Raw genomic sequence first — 16,703 nt, 5'->3', positions numbered from 1 at the left:
GACAAAGGCAATGCTACTGTTATCATGGATAAAATAGAATACAACAACAAAATTAAAGAATTACTCGACGATGGTAGTTATACAAAAATAAAAAGAGATCCCACCAACAGCCTCGTCACACAAACCAACAAAATAATTTCTGATTCAACCGCATTAATTGATCAATCTAAACAGTTTTCGTTGAAACCTTCTGCTGCCAGGCCACCAAGATTATACGGCTTACCAAAAATACATAAAGTTGATACACCTCTTCGTCCCATAGTCTCTACTATCAGCTCCCCCACCTACAAACTAGCTCGTTTTTTGTCTGAAATCCTGCGTCCTTTCACTGGAAAGACCACCTCTGCGGTACAAAATTCTACTCACCTGGTATCAACAATCAAGGGTATTTCCCTGTCCCCAGACGACCTGCTTGTCAGTTTTGATGTAGTTTCTTTATTCACCAAGGTTCCTGTACCTGACACCATTGCAATCATTGAAGACTTGGTTCATCAAGGACTAAACACTGAGGTACCCCCCCTGGTGAGACACTGTTTAACCAATACATACTTCACTTGGAATGGAACTTTCTACAAACAAACTGAGGGCACCCCAATGGGCTCCCCCCTTTCTCCAGTTATAGCTAACATTTTCATGGAGAAATTTGAGACTGACGCCATCCAGACTGCCACTCTGCGCCCAACCTTATGGAAGAGGTACGTGGATGACACTTTTGTCATCTGGCCACATGGCCGGCCTGCTCTAGACCAATTCTTTGACCACATCAATTCCATACACCCAGCCATCAGATTTACCATGGAAGTCGAAATAGATGGCAAGATACCTTTTTTGGATGTCCTAATTAAAAAGAGACCTGATGGTTCAATGAGCCACTCTGTCTACAGGAAAGCTACCCATACGGATGCTTATCTGAAACCGGATTCCCACCACCATCCATCACAGAAGAATTCTCTCATCAAGACTCTGTATCATAGAGCCCAATGCATATCCGACCAGGAACACATAAGCAATGAACTCAAGCACGTACACCAAGCTCTTAGGGCTAATGGTTACTCCGACTATACAATCCGCAAAGCTATCACTCAAACCATGAAGAAGAACCCTCTTGAGGAGCCTTTCAAAACCATCACTTTACCCTACATTGCTGGGATCACAAAAAAGATCTCCAAAATCTTGAATAAACACAAGATCCAGGTCCGTTTCAACACATTACATAAAATCCGTGATCTGGTTCCGTCTGTAAAAGATGTGATTCCGGACATACAATACCCTGGTGTCTACAAACTAAGTTGCCTCTGTGGTAGTAGTTACATTGTAGAAACCAAACGCCATATCTCGGACCGCATTCGTGAACATAAAGCAGACCTTAAACACGGTAGGACCAACACCTCGGCCGTAGCAGATCATTGTTCTAATTCAGTAGGCTCACATGCCATTGACTTTTCCAAGACGGAGGTTCTTTGTAAGCCATCTGGCTTCCATGAGAGATTCGTTCATGAGGCTATCCACATATACAAACACAGACAATTTCAACCGAGAAGATGGATTCTATCTTATCAATCATTGGAAAGATTTGATAAATCATTTCAGTTCTTGATTGATTGTTCACGCTTACAGTGGCTTTCAGACAGCATACATAAAAACAAATTTCGTCTCCCCCCTCCTCTTTTCAAAAAATAGATGGACTAGTCCTGGCAAACAGCCAATCGTTGCGCGTGACGCAAACGTTATTTATATATAAATAAATATGCCGTTTTCAAAATAAATTTATGCAAACCGACACACCTGATGATGACCGTTTGAGTTATGGTCGAAACGTCGTGAGAATTTTTTATTGTTTTATATATATTTTGTTATTTTGTTGTTTCTCTTCAACGTGACTTTACCGAAAAAACTAAGAATATGAATTACTGCAGTCACGAAAGCTTTAAATCAAAATTTAATCGCCTCTACGGGGAGGGTTTTCACATAACTTTAAGATCCTTCAACAAACTCCGGGATAAGAAAGCTCAGCTGATCGAGTCTCTCACCTTCCTGAAGAGATGCCGCGACTCTGGGGTAATACCAATCGCATTTACACTCACCTCTGCTACTGTAACTTCTTCTAATGCGAAACGAATTCTTTTCAAAACTAGCTTAGCTCTTATCTCGGAAAAAATCAGACTTATACGCACAGAACTAGATCAGTTAGACAAGACACTCTACAAATCACACTTATCATTGACGGCAATAATGTCCACATCGGATTGGGAACATGTAGACAATATGACTGCCTCTTCAGCTGCTACTATGTCGACCAAATGTAAGGAAAACCTGATTTCCAAATTTAACCTCCTCTTCAACAAAAGACCGGACCCACACACCAAAAAGTTAGACGTTAATAAAGTCGTAATTAATCGCAGTAACAGTTCTATTTCCGATGGTCTGAAATCCGTTTTAGCTAAAGGTCTAAACTTTGCAGTCACACCTAAACACATACCAGTTAATGATATAATTGCCCAAGTAGTCGTTGCTCTCAGGGGCCTGGGTCACATCGCTGCAGACGTAGCAAGATCTGAAATCGCTGCAACCCTCAAAAACGCTAAGATGCCAGCTAGCAACCTCAGCAAAGATGAGCGTTTTGAATTATATAAATTAAAAAAGAGGAATGATATTGTAGTTCTCTCAGCTGACAAAGGCAATGCTACTGTTATCATGGATAAAATAGAATACAACAAAATTAAAGAATTACTCGACGATGGTAGTTATACAAAAATAAAAAGAGATCCCACCAACAGCCTCGTCACACAAACCAACAAAATAATTTCTGATTCAACCGCATTAATTGATCAATCTAAACAGTTTTCGTTGAAACCTTCTGCTGCCAGGCCACCAAGATTATACGGCTTACCAAAAATACATAAAGTTGATACACCTCTTCGTCCCATAGTCTCTACTATCAGCTCCCCCACCTACAAACTAGCTCGTTTTTTGTCTGAAATCCTGCGTCCTTTCACTGGAAAGACCACCTCTGCGGTACAAAATTCTACTCACCTGGTATCAACAATCAAGGGTATTTCCCTGTCCCCAGACGACCTGCTTGTCAGTTTTGATGTAGTTTCTTTATTCACCAAGGTTCCTGTACCTGACACCATTGCAATCATTGAAGACTTGGTTCATTAAGGACTAAACACTGAGGTACCCCCCCTGGTGAGACACTGTTTAACCAATACATACTTCACTTGGAATGGAACTTTCTACAAACAAACTGAGGGCACCCCAATGGGCTCCCCCCTTTCTCCAGTTATAGCTAACATTTTCATGGAGAAATTTGAGACTGACGCCATCCAGACTGCCACTCTGCGCCCAACCTTATGGAAGAGGTACGTGGATGACACTTTTGTCATCTGGCCACATGGCCGGCCTGCTCTAGACCAATTCTTTGACCACATCAATTCCATACACCCAGCCATCAGATTTACCATGGAAGTCGAAATAGATGGCAAGATACCTTTTTTGGATGTCCTAATTAAAAAGAGACCTGATGGTTCAATGAGCCACTCTGTCTACAGGAAAGCTACCCATACGGATGCTTATCTGAAACCGGATTCCCACCACCATCCATCACAGAAGAATTCTCTCATCAAGACTCTGTATCATAGAGCCCAATGCATATCCGACCAGGAACACATAAGCAATGGCTCAAGCACGTACACCAAGCTCTTAGGGCTAATGGTTACTCCGACTATACAATCCGCAAAGCTATCACTCAAACCATGAAGAAGAACCCTCTTGAGGAGCCTTTCAAAACCATCACTTTACCCTACATTGCTGGGATCACAAAAAAGATCTCCAAAATCTTGAATAAACACAAGATCCAGGTCCGTTTCAACACATTACATAAAATCCGTGATCTGGTTCCGTCTGTAAAAGATGTGATTCCGGACATACAATACCCTGGTGTCTACAAACTAAGTTGCCTCTGTGGTAGTAGTTACATTGTAGAAACCAAACGCCATATCTCGGACCGCATTCGTGAACATAAAGCAGACCTTAAACACGGTAGGACCAACACCTCGGCCGTAGCAGATCATTGTTCTAATTCAGTAGGCTCACATGCCATTGACTTTTCCAAGACGGAGGTTCTTTGTAAGCCATCTGGCTTCCATGAGAGATTCGTTCATGAGGCTATCCACATATACAAACACAGAGACAATTTCAACCGAGAAGATGGATTCTATCGAGACAGAGGTTACAGCCTCGAGTTGCTTCTGTCTGTTACGAAGACAGAGGTTACAGAAACAGAGGTCGCTGTTTTCACACAGCCTCGGGTCACTTAAGAATCATGGCACCGAGACAGAGGTTACAGCCTCGAGTTGCTTCTGTCTATTACGAAGACAGAGGTTACTGAAACAGAGGTCGCTGTTTTCACACAGCCTCGGTTCACTTAAGCATCATGGCACCGAGACAGAGGTTACAGCCTTGAATTGCTTCTGTCTGTTACGAAGACAGAGGTCACTGTTTGGAAGAAAATAAGAATTAATGTTGATTTGAAGCTTTCGTGAATGCAGGAATCTATACTCTGGTTAAAATTCTGATTTATTTTATACCTACGTGACTTTACCGAAAGAACTAAAAAAATAAGAATTAAGTTTTACCCTGTCTGGCAATAAAAAACCCCTTTTTTTGCGAGGAATCAACTCTGCTGCATTAACCGCACGCACTTGTGATGAACACGCAAACACAACATGCTCTGATAATATATGCAAATCTAGAATTAATATATGGCGTGTCTCCCGCACACAACGCGTCATCCACCACCAGACACCCCCCGGCGCCTCTGCAGCCCCCGGCAACAGTCCCAGCCAATCACCGCCGTCGCTTCTCGTCTACCTTTGATTGGGCCCAACCGATGACGTCACCTCACAGCCACTGCCTCCTCTCAGACACCCCCCGGCGCCTCTGCAGCCCCCGGCAACAGTCCCAGCCAATCACCGTTAGCGCCACGGTCAGCGATTTGTCACTGGGTAAACAGCGGGAGGGGGGCGGGGGCGCGGGTGGGGGGGATGACGAGACTCCTCCCCCCCCACCACCCCCCAACAGCCGGGGGCGTTCGATTGGATGCGCAGGATGACGTCAGATGATCCGGGTACTAACGGGTTTTTGTTGCCATATAAGGGAGTGGGAGCGGAGCAAAAAAATTCTGCGGAGTCATTCAGGAACGTCGGCACGAAGTTCAGGCGGCCTCAGCCGTCCTCAACATTCCGCGTGAGGTTCGCAGGGTGGAGTTCAGGGCGAGCCTTTCCCCCCCCCCCAAGCCCCATCGGGCAGCGTAAAGAAGAGGTGAGTGGATACCGGTAAAAGGCGAGGTCGGCTGTTCCGGTCGAGCTTAGGCGATAGACTGCGCTCGGCGACGAGGCCTATTCTCTCACCCTCTCCTAGCCTCTCCACTGCTAGCCTGTTCTCTCTCACGCTCCTAGCCTCTCTACTGCTAGCCTGTTCTCTCACTCTCCTTAGCCTCTCCACTGCTAGCCTGTTCTCTCACGCTCCTAGCCTCTCCACTGCTAGCCTGTTCTCTCTCACGCTCCTAGCCTCTCCACTGCTGCCCTGTTCTCTCTCTCCAAGCCTCTCCACTGCTAGCCTGTTCTCTCACTCTCCTAGCCTCTCCACTGCTAGCCTGTTCTCTCACCCTCTCCTAGCCTCTCCACTGCTAGCCTGTTCTCTCACCCTCTCCTAGCCTCTCCACTGCTAGCCTGTTCTCTCTCACTCTCCTAGCCTCTCCACTGCTAGCCTGTTCTCTCTCACTCTTCTAGCCTCTCCACTGCTAGCCTGTTCTCTCGCGCTCCTTAGCCTCTCCACTGCCTGCCTGTTCTCTCTCTCACTCTCCTAGCCTCTCCACTGCTAGCCTGTTCTCTCTCACGCTCCTAGCCTCTCTACTGCTAGCCTGTTCTCTCACTCTCCTTAGCCTCTCCACTGCTAGCCTGTTCTCTCACGCTCCTAGCCTCTCCACTGCTAGCCTGTTCTCTCTCACGCTCCTAGCCTCTCCACTGCTGCCCTGTTCTCTCTCTCCAAGCCTCTCCACTGCTAGCCTGTTCTCTCACTCTCCTAGCCTCTCCACTGCTAGCCTGTTCTCTCACCCTCTCCTAGCCTCTCCACTGCTAGCCTGTTCTCTCACCCTCTCCTAGCCTCTCCACTGCTAGCCTGTTCTCTCTCACTCTCCTAGCCTCTCCACTGCTCGCCTGTTCTCTCTCTCTCCTAGCCTCTCCACTGCTAGCCTGTTCTCTCTCACGCTCCTAGCCTCTCCACTGCTAGCCTGTTCTCTCACCCTCCTGGCCTCTCCACTGTTAGCCTGTTCTCTCACGCTCCTAGCCTCTCCACTGCTAGCCTATTCTCTCTCTCCTAGCCTCTCTACTGCTAGTCTGTTCTCTCACGCTCCTAGCCACTCCACTGCTAGCCTGTTCTCTCACCCTCCTAGCCTCTCCACTGCTTGCCTGTTGTCTCACTCTCCTAGCCTCTCCACTGCTAGCCTGTTCTCTCACACTCCTTAGCCTCTCCACTGCTAGCCTGTTCTCTCTCTCACTCTCCTAGCCTCTCCACTGCTAGCCTGTTCACTCTCACACTCCTAGCCTCTCTACTGCTAGCCTGTTCTCTCACTCTCCTTAGCCTCTCCACTGCTAGCCTGTTCTCTCACGCTCCTAGCCTCTCCACTGCTAGCCTGTTCTCTCTCACGCTCCTAGCCTCTCCACTGCTGCCCTGTTTTCTCTCTCCAAGCCTCTCCACTGCTAGCCTGTTCTCTCACTCTCCTAGCCTCTCCACTGCTAGCCTGTTCTCTCACCCTCTCCTAGCCTCTCCACTGCTAGCCTGTTCTCTCACCCTCCTGGCCTCTCCACTGCTAGCCTGTGCTCTCACGCTCCTAGCCTCTCCACTGCTAGCCTGTTCTCTCTCCTAGCCTCTCCACTGCTAGCCTGTTCTCTCACGCTCCTAGCCTCTCCACTGCTAGCCTGTTCTCTCACCCTCCTAGCCTCTCCACTGCTAGCCTGTTCTCTCACTCTCCTAGCCTCTCCACTGCTAGCCTGTTCTCTCACGCTCCTAGCCTCTCCACTGCTAGCCTGTTCTCTCACCCTCCTAGCCTCTCCACTGCTAGCCTGTTCTTTCACGCTCCTAGCCTCTCCACTGCTAGCCTGTTCTCTCTCACGCTCCTAGCCTCTCCACTGCTGCCCTGTTCTCTCTCTCCAAGCCTCTCCACTGCTAGCCTGTTCTCTCACTCTCCTAGCCTCTCCACTGCTAGCCTGTTCTCTCACCCCCTCTCCTAGCCTCTCCACTGCTAGCCTGTTCTCTCTCACTCTCCTAGCCTCTCCACTGCTAGCCTGTTCTCTCTCACTCTTCTAGCCTCTACACTGCTAGCCTGTTCTCTCACGCTCCTTAGCCTCTCCACTGCTAGCCTGTTCTCTCACGCTCCTAGCCTCTCCACTGCTAGCCTGTTCTCTCACCCTCCTAGCCTCTCCACTGCTAGCCTGTTCTCTCACGCTCCTAGCCTCTCCACTGCTAGCCTGTTCTCTCACCCTCCTAGCCTCTCCACTGCTAGCCTGTTCTCTCTCACTCTCCTAGCCTCTCCACTGCTAGCCTGTTCTCTCACCCTCCTAGCCTCTCCACTGCTAGCCTGTTCTCTCTCACTCTCCTAGCCTCTCCACTGCCTGCCTGTTCTCTCTCACTCTCCTAGCCTCTCCACTGCTAGCCAGTTCTCTCTGACGCTCCTAGCCTCTCCACTGCTAGCCTGTTCTCTCACGCTCATAGCCTCTCCACTGCTAGCCTGTTCTCTCTCACGCTCCTAGCCTCTCCACTGCTGCCCTGTTCTCTCTCTCCAAGCCGCTCCACTGCTAGCCTGTTCTCTCACTCTCCTAGCCTCTCCACTGCTAGCCTGTTCTCTCACCCTCTCCTAGCCTCTCCACTGCTAGCCTGTTCTCTCACCCTCTCCTAGCCTCTCCACTGCTAGCTTGTTCTCTCTCACTCTCCTAGCCTCTCCACTGCTAGCCTGTTCTTTCTCACTCTTCTAGCCTCTCCACTGCTAGCCTGTTCTCTCACGCTCCTTAGCCTCTCCACTGCTAGCCTGTTCTCTCTCACTCTCCTAGCCTCTCCACTGCTAGCCTGTTCTCTCTCACGCTCCTAGCCTCTCTACTGATAGCCTGTTCTCTCACTCTCCTTAGCCTCTCCACTGCTAGCCTGTTCTCTCACGCTCCTAGTCTCTCCACTGCTAGCCTGTTCTCTCTCACGCTCCTAGCCTCTCCACTGCTGCCCTGTTCTCTCTCTCCAAGCCTCTCCACTGCTAGCCTGTTCTCTCACTCTCCTAGCCTCTCTACTGCTAGCCTGTTCTCTCACCCTCTCCTAGCCTCTCCACTGCTAGCCTGTTCTCTCACCCTCTCCTAGCCTCTCCACTGCTAGCCTGTTCTCTCTCACTCTCCTAGCCTCTCCACTGCTCGCCTGTTCTCTCTCTCTCTCCTAGCCTCTCTACTGCTAGCCTGTTCTCTCTCACGCTCCTAGCCTCTCCACTGCTAGCCTGTTCTCTCACCCTCCTGGCCTCTCCACTGCTAGCCTGTTCTCTCACGCTCCTAGCCTCTCCACTGCTAGCCTATTCTCTCTCTCCTAGCCTCTCTACTGCTAGCCTGTTCTCTCACGCTCCTAGCCACTCCACTGCTAGCCTGTTCTCTCACCCTCCTAGCCTCTCCACTGCTTGCCTGTTGTCTCACTCTCCTAGCCTCTCCACTGCTAGCCTGTTCTTTCACACTCCTTAGCCTCTCCACTGCTAGCCTGTTCTCTCTCTCACTCTCCTAGCCTCTCCACTGCTAGCCTGTTCTCTCTCACACTCCTAGCCTCTCTACTGCTAGCCTGTTCTCTCACTCTCCTTAGCCTCTCCACTGCTAGCCTGTTCTCTCACGCTCCTAGCCTCTCCACTGCTAGCCTGTTCTCTCTCACGCTCCTAGCCTCTCCACTGCTGCCCTGTTCTCTCTCTCCAAGCCTCTCCACTGCTAGCCTGTTCTCTCACTCTCCTAGCCTCTCCACTGCTAGCCTGTTCTCTCACCCTCTCCTAGCCTCTCCACTGCTAGCCTGTTTTCTCACCCTCTCCTAGCCTCTCCACTGCTAGCCTGTTCTCTCTCACTCTCCTAGCCTCTCCACTGCTCGCCTGTTCTCTCTCTCTCCTAGCCTCTCCACTGCTAGCCTGTTCTCTCTCACGCTCCTAGCCTCTCCACTGCTAGCCTGTTCTCTCACCCTCCTGGCCTCTCCACTGCTAGCCTGTTCTCTCACGCTCCTAGCCTCTCCACTGCTAGCTTGTTCTCTCTCTCCTAGCCTCTCCACTGCTAGCCTGTTCTCTCACGCTCCTAGCCTCTCCACTGCTAGCCTGTTCTCTCACCCTCCTAGCCTCTCCACTGCTAGCCTGTTCTCTCACTCTCCTAGCCTCTCCACTGCTAGCCTGTTCTCTCACGCTCCTAGCCTCTCCACTGCTAGCCTGTTCTCTCACCCTCCTAGCCTCTCCACTGCTAGCCTGTTCTCTCTCACTCTCCTAGCCTCTCCACTGCTAGCCTGTTCTCTCACCCTCCTAGCCTCTCCACTGCTAGCCTGTTCTCTCTCACATTCTCCTAGCCTCTCCACTGCCTGCCTGTTCTCTCTCACTCTCCTAGCCTCTCCACTGCTAGCCAGTTCTCTCACCCTCCTAGCCTCTCCACTGCTAGCCTGTTCTCTCTCACGCTCCTAGCCTCTCTACTGCTAGCCTGTTCTCTCACGCTCCTAGCCTCTCCACTGCTAGCCTGTTCTCTCACTCTCCTAGCCTCTCCACTGCTAGCCTGTTCTCTCACTCTCCTAGCCTCTCCACTGCTAGCCTGTTCTCTCTCTCCTAGCCTCTCCACTGATAGCCTGTTCTCTCTCACTCTCCTAGCCTCTCCACTGCTAGCCTGTTCTCTCTCACTCTCCTAGCCTCTCCACTGCTAGCCTGTTCTCTCTCACGCTCCTAGCCTCTCTACTGCTAGCCTGTTCTCTCACTCTCATAGCCTCTCCACGGCTAGCCTGTTCTCTCTCACCCTCCTAGCCTCTCTACTGCTATCCTGTTCTCTCACGCTCCTAGCCTCTCCACTGCTAGCCTGTTCTCTCACGCTCCTTAGCCTCTCCACTGCTAGCCTGTTCTCTCTCTCACTGTCCTAGCCTCTCCACTGCTAGCCTGTTCTCTCACACGCTCCTAGCCTCTCTACTGCTAGCCTGTTCTCTCACTCTCCTTAGCCTCTCCACTGCTAGCCTGTTCTCTCACGCTCCTAGCCTCTCCACTGCTGCCCTGTTCTCTCTCTCCAAGCCTCTCCACTGCTAGCCTGTTCTCTCACCCTCCTGGCCTCTCCACTACTAGCCTGTTCTCTCACGCTCCTAGCCTCTCCACTGCTAGCCTGTTCTCTCTCTCCTAGCCTCTCCACTGCTAGCCTGTTCTCTCACGCTCCTCGCCTCTCCACTGCTAGCCTGTTCTCTCACCCTCCTAGCCTCTCCACTGCTAGCCTGTTCTCTCACTCTCCTAGCCTCTCCACTGCTAGCCTGTTCTCTCACCCTCCTAGCCTCTCCACTGCTAGCCTGTTCCCTCTCACTCTCCTAGCCTCTCCACTGCCTGCCTGTTCTCTCACTCTCCTAGCCTCTCCACTGCTAGCCTGTTCTCTCTCATGCTCCTAGCCTCTCCACTGCTAGCCTGTTCTCTCACCCTCCTAGCCTCTCCACTGCTAGCCTGTTCTCTCACCCTCCTAGCCTCTCCACTGCTAGCCTGTTCTCTCTCACTCTCCTAGCCTCTCCACTGCTAGCCTGTTATCTCTCACGCTCCTAGCCTCTCCACTGCTAGCCTGTTCTCTCACCCTCCTAGCCTCTCCACTGCTAGCCTGTTCTCTCTCACGCTCCTAGCCTCTCTACTGCTAGCCTGTTCTCTCACGCTCCTAGCCTCTCCACTGCTAGCCTGTTCTCTCACTCTCCTAGCCTCTCCACTGCTAGCCTGTTCTCTCACTCTCCTAGCCTCTCCACTGCTAGTCTGTTCTCTCTCTCCTAGCCTCTCCACTGCTAGCCTGTTCTCTCTCACTCTCCTAGCCTCTCCACTGCTAGCCTGTTCTCTCTCATTCTCCTAGCCTCTCCACTGCTAGCCTGTTCTCTCACGCTCCTTAGCCTCTCCACTGCTAGCCTGTTCTCTCTCTCACTCTCCTAGCCTCTCCACTGCTAGCCTGTTCTCTCTCACGGTCCTAGCCTCTCCACTGCTGCCCTGTTCTCTCTCTCCAAGCCTCTCCACTGCTAGCCTGTTCTCTCACTCTCCTAGCCTCTCCACTGCTAGCCTGTTCTCTCACCCTCTCCTAGCCTCTCCACTGCTAGCCTGTTCTCTCACCCTCTCCTAGCCTCTCCACTGCTAGCCTGTTCTCTCTCACTCTCCTAGCCTCTCCACTGCTAGCCAGTTCTCTCACCCTCCTAGCCTCTCCACTGCTAGCCTGTGCTCTCACCCTCCTGGCCTCTCCACTGCTAGCCTGTTCTCTCACGCTCCTAGCCTCTCCACTGCTAGCCTATTCTCTCTCTCCTAGCCTCTCTACTGCTAGCCTGTTCTCTCACGCTCCTAGCCACTCCACTGCTAGCCTATTCTCTCACCCTCCTTAGCCTCTCCACTGCTAGCCTGTTCTCTCTCACTCTCCTAGCCTCTCCACTGCTAGCCTGTTCTCTCACACTCCTTAGCCTCTCCACTGCTAGCCTGTTCTTTCTCTCACACTCCTTAGCCTCTCCACTGCTAGCCTGTTCTCCCTCTCCTAGCCTCTCCACTGCTAGCCTGTTCTCTCTCACGCTCCTAGCCTCTCTACTGCTAGCCTGTTCTCTCACTCTCCTTAGCCTCTCCACTGCTAGCCTGTTCTCTCACGCTCCTAGCCTCTCCACTGCTAGCCTGTTCTCTCTCACGCTCCTAGCCTCTCCACTGCTGCCCTGTTCTCACTCTCCTAGCCTCTCCACTGCTAGCCTGTTCTCTCACCCTCTCCTAGCCTCTCCACTGCTAGCCTGTTCTCTCTCCCTCTCCTAGCCTCTCCACTGCTCGCCTGCTCTCTCTCTCTCCTAGCCTCTCCACTGCTAGCCTGTTATCTCTCACTCTCCTAGCCTCTCCACTGCTAGCCTGTTCTCTCACCCTCCTGGCCTCTCCACTGCTAGCCTGTTCTCTCACGCTCCTAGCCTCTCCACTGCTAGCCTGTTCTCTCACCCTCCTAGCCTCTCCACTGCTAGCCTGTTCTCTCACTCTCCTAGCCTCTCCACTGCTAGCCTGTTCTCTCACCCTCCTAGCCTCTCCACTGCTAGCCTGTTCTCTCACCTTCCTAGCCTCTCCACTGCTAGCCTGTTCTCTCTCACGCTCCTAGCCTCTCTACTGCTAGCCTGTTCTCTCACGCTCCTAGCCTCTCCACTGCTAGCCTGTTCTCTCTCTCCTAGCCTCTCCACTGCTAGCCTGTTCTCTCTCACTCTCCTAGCCTCTCCACTGCTAGCCTGTTATCTCTCACTCTCCTAGCCTCTCCACTGCTAGCCTGTTCTCTCACTCTCATAGCCTCTCCACGGCTAGCCTGTTCTCTCTCACCCTCCTAGCCTCTCTACTGCTAGCCTGTTCTCTCACACTCCTAGCCTCTCCACTGCTAGCCTGTTCTCTCACGCTCCTAGCCTCTCCACTGCTAGCCTGTTCTCTCTCTCCTAGCCTCTCCACTGCTAGCCTGTTCTCTCACGCTCCTAGCCTCTCCACTGCTAGCCTGTTCTCTCACCCTCCTAGCCTCTCCACTGCTAGCCTGTTCTCTCTCACTCTCCTAGCCTCTCCACTGCTAGCCTATTCTCTCTCTCCTAGCCTCTCTACTGCTAGCCTGTTCTCTCACGCTCCTAGCCACTCCACTGCTAGCCTGTTCTCTCACCCTCCTAGCCTCTCCACTGCTTGCCTGTTGTCTCACTCTCCTTAGCCTCTCCACTGCTAGCCTGTTCTCTCTCACTCTTCTAGCCTCTCCACTGCTAGCCTGTTCTCTCATGCTCCTTAGCCTCTCCACTGCTAGCCTGTTCTCTCTCTCACTCTCCTAGCCTCTCCACTGCTAGCCTGTTCTCTCTCACGCTCCTAGCCTCTCTACTGCTAGCCTGTTCTCTCACTCTCCTTAGCCTCTCCACTGCTAGCCTGTTCTCTCACGCTCCTAGCCTCTCCACTGCTAGCCTGTTCTCACGCTCCTAGCCTCTCCACTGCTGCCCTGTTCTCTCTCTCCAATCCTCTCCACTGCTACCCTGTTCTCTCACTCTCCTAGCCTCTCCACTGCTAGCCTGTTCTCTCACCCTCTCCTAGCCTCTCCACTGCTAGCCTGTTCTCTCTCACTCTCCTAGCCTCTCCACTGCTCGCCTGTTCTCTCTCTCTCTCCTAGCCTCTCTACTGCTAGCCTGTTCTCTCTCACGCTCCTAACCTCTTCACTGCTAGCCTGTTCTCTCACCCTCCTGGCCTCTCCACTGCTAGCCTGTTCTCTCACGCTCCTAGCCTCTCCACTGCTAGCCTATTCTCTCTCTCCTAGCCTCTCTACTGCTAGCCTGTTCTCTCACGCTCCTAGCCACTCCACTGCTAGCCTGTTCTCTCACCCTCCTAGCCTCTCCACTGCTTGCCTGTTGTCTCACTCTCCTAGCCTCTCCACTGCTAGCCTGTTCTTTCACACTCCTTAGCCTCTCCACTGCTAGCCTGTTCTCTCTCTCACTCTCCTAGCCTCTCCACTGCTAGCCTGTTCTCTCTCACACTCCTAGCCTCTCTACTGCTAGCCTGTTCTCTCACTCTCCTTAGCCTCTCCACTGCTAGCCTGTTCTCTCACGCTCCTAGCCTCTCCACTGCTAGCCTGTTCTCTCTCACGCTCCTAGCCTCTCCACTGCTGCCCTGTTCTCTCTCTCCAAGCCTCTCCACTGCTAGCCTGTTCTCTCACTCTCCTAGCCTCTCCACTGCTAGCCTGTTCTCTCACCCTCTCCTAGCCTCTCCACTGCTAGCCTGTTCTCTCACTCTCCTAGCCTCTCCACTGCTAGTCTGTTCTCTCTCTCCTAGCCTCTCCACTGCTAGCCTGTTCTCTCTCACTCTCCTAGCCTCTCCACTGCTAGCCTGTTCTCTCTCATTCTCCTAGCCTCTCCACTGCTAGCCTGTTCTCTCACGCTCCTTAGCCTCTCCACTGCTAGCCTGTTCTCTCTCTCACTCTCCTAGCCTCTCCACTGCTAGCCTGTTCTCTCTCACGGTCCTAGCCTCTCCACTGCTGCCCTGTTCTCTCTCTCCAAGCCTCTCCACTGCTAGCCTGTTCTCTCACTCTCCTAGCCTCTCCACTGCTAGCCTGTTCTCTCACCCTCTCCTAGCCTCTCCACTGCTAGCCTGTTCTCTCTCACTCTCCTAGCCTCTCCACTGCTAGCCAGTTCTCTCACCCTCCTGGCCTCTCCACTGCTAGCCTGTTCTCTCACGCTCCTAGCCTCTCCACTGCTAGCCTATTCTCTCTCTCCTAGCCTCTCTACTGCTAGCCTGTTCTCTCACGCTCCTAGCCACTCCACTGCTAGCCTATTCTCTCACCCTCCTTAGCCTCTCCACTGCTAGCCTGTTCTCTCTCACTCTCCTAGCCTCTCCACTGCTAGCCTGTTCTCTCACACTCCTTAGCCTCTCCACTGCTAGCCTGTTCTTTCTCTCACACTCCTTAGCCTCTCCACTGCTAGCCTGTTCTCCCTCTCCTAGCCTCTCCACTGCTAGCCTGTTCTCTCTCACGCTCCTAGCCTCTCTACTGCTAGCCTGTTCTCTCACTCTCCTTAGCCTCTCCACTGCTAGCGTGTTCTCTCACGCTCCTAGCCTCTCCACTGCTAGCCTGTTCTCTCTCACGCTCCTAGCCTCTCCACTGCTGCCCTGTTCTCTCTCTCCAAGCCTCTCCACTGCTAGCCTGTTCTCTCACTCTCCTAGCCTCTCCACTGCTAGCCTGTTCTCTCACCCTCTCCTAGCCTCTCCACTGCTAGCCTGTTCTCTCTCCCTCTCCTAGCCTCTCCACTGCTCGCCTGCTCTCTCTCTCTCCTAGCCTCTCCACTGCTAGCCTGTTCTCTCTCACGCTCCTAGCCTCTCCACTGCTAGCCTGTTCTCTCACCCTCCTGGCCTCTCCACTGCTAGCCTGTTCTCTCACGCTCCTAGCCTCTCCACTGCTAGCCTGTTCTCTCCACTGCTAGCCTCTCCACTGCTAGCCTGTTCTCTCACTCTCCTAGCCTCTCCACTGCTAGCCTGTTCTCTCACCCTCATAGCCTCTCCACTGCTAGCCTGTTCTCTCACCCTCCTAGCCTCTCCACTGCTAGCCTGTTCTCTCACCTTCCTAGCCTCTCCACTGCTAGCCTGTTCTCTCTCACGCTCCTAGCCTCTCTACTGCTAGCCTGTTCTCTCACGCTCCTAGCCTCTCCACTGCTGCCCTGTTCTCTCTCTCCAAGCCTCTCCACTGCTAGCCTGTTCTCTCACTCTCCTAGCCTCTCCACTGCTAGCCTGTTCTCTCACCCTCTCCTAGCCTCTCCACTGCTAGCCTGTTCTCTCTCCCTCTCCTAGCCTCTCCACTGCTCGCCTGCTCTCTCTCTCTCCTAGCCTCTCCACTGCTAGCCTGTTATCTCTCACTCTCCTAGCCTCTCCACTGCTAGCCTGTTCTCTCACCCTCTCCTAGCCTCTCCACTGCTAGCCTGTTCTCTCTCCCTCTCCTAGCCTCTCCACTGCTCGCCTGCTCTCTCTCTCTCCTAGCTTCTCCACTGCTAGCCTGTTCTCTCACCCTCCTGGCCTCTCCACTGCTAGCCTGTTCTCTCACGCTCCTAGCCTCTCCACTGCTAGCCTGTTCTCTCACCCTCCTAGCCTCTCCACTGCTAGCCTGTTCTCTCACTCTCCTAGCCTCTCCACTGCTAGCCTGTTCTCTCACCCTCCTAGCCTCTCCACTGCTAGCCTGTTCTCTCACCTTCCTAGCCTCTCCACTGCTAGCCTGTTCTCTCTCACGCTCCTAGCCTCTCTACTGCTAGCCTGTTCTCTCACGCTCCTAGCCTCTCCACTGCTAGCCTGTTCTCTCTCTCCTAGCCTCTCCACTGCTAGCCTGTTCTCTCTCACTCTCCTAGCCTCTCCACTGCTAGCCTGTTATCTCTCACTCTCCTAGCCTCTCCACTGCTAGCCTGTTCTCTCACGCTCCTAGCCTCTCTACTGCTAGCCTGTTCTCTCACTCTCATAGCCTCTCCACGGCTAGCCTGTTCTCTCTCACCCTCCTAGCCTCTCTACTGCTAGCCTGTTCTCTCACACTCCTAGCCTCTCCACTGCTAGCCTGTTCTCTCACGCTCCTAGCCTCTCCACTGCTAGCCTGTTCTCTCTCTCCTAGCCTCTCCACTGCTAGCCTGTTCTCTCACGCTCCTAGCCTCTCCACTGCTAGCCTGTTCTCTCACCCTCCTAGCCTCTCCACTGCTAGCCTGTTCTCTCTCACTCTCCTAGCCTCTCCACTGCTAGCCTATTCTCTCTCTCCTAGCCTCTCTACTGCTAGCCTGTTCTCTCACGCTCCTAGCCACTCCACTGCTAGCCTGTTCTCTCACCCTCCTAGCCTCTCCACTGCTTGCCTGTTGTCTCACTCTCCTTAGCCTCTCCACTGCTAGCCTGTTCTCTCTCACTCTTCTAGCCTCTCCACTGCTAGCCTGTTCTCTCACGCTCCTTAGCCTCTCCACTGCTAGCCTGT

General features: G+C 52.5%; 1 protein-coding gene across 1 annotated transcript in view; it reads left to right on the top strand.

Annotated features, from left to right (window-relative positions):
* Positions 1–5,096: 5,096 nt before the first annotated feature.
* Positions 5,097–16,703, top strand: part of LOC142920771 (mutS protein homolog 4-like) — a 72,452-nt gene continuing 60,845 nt past the window's right edge. Inside the window, exon 1 of the mRNA XM_076062844.1 lies at positions 5,097–5,322. Within this exon, the coding sequence (XP_075918959.1) occupies positions 5,101–5,322 (222 nt within the window). The 5' untranslated portion in view covers positions 5,097–5,100. The remainder of the gene's footprint in view (positions 5,323–16,703) is intronic.

This window comes from Petromyzon marinus, unplaced genomic scaffold (assembly GCF_048934315.1).
Source record: "Petromyzon marinus isolate PM22_M1 ecotype Great Lakes invasive population unplaced genomic scaffold, UKy_Petmar_22M1.pri1.0 PM_G_Scaffold_75, whole genome shotgun sequence".
NCBI classification, from domain to species: Eukaryota; Metazoa; Chordata; class Hyperoartia; order Petromyzontiformes; family Petromyzontidae; genus Petromyzon; species Petromyzon marinus.
Note: the sequence above shows the minus strand (reverse complement) of the source record. Positions and strands in the feature narration are given on the sequence as shown.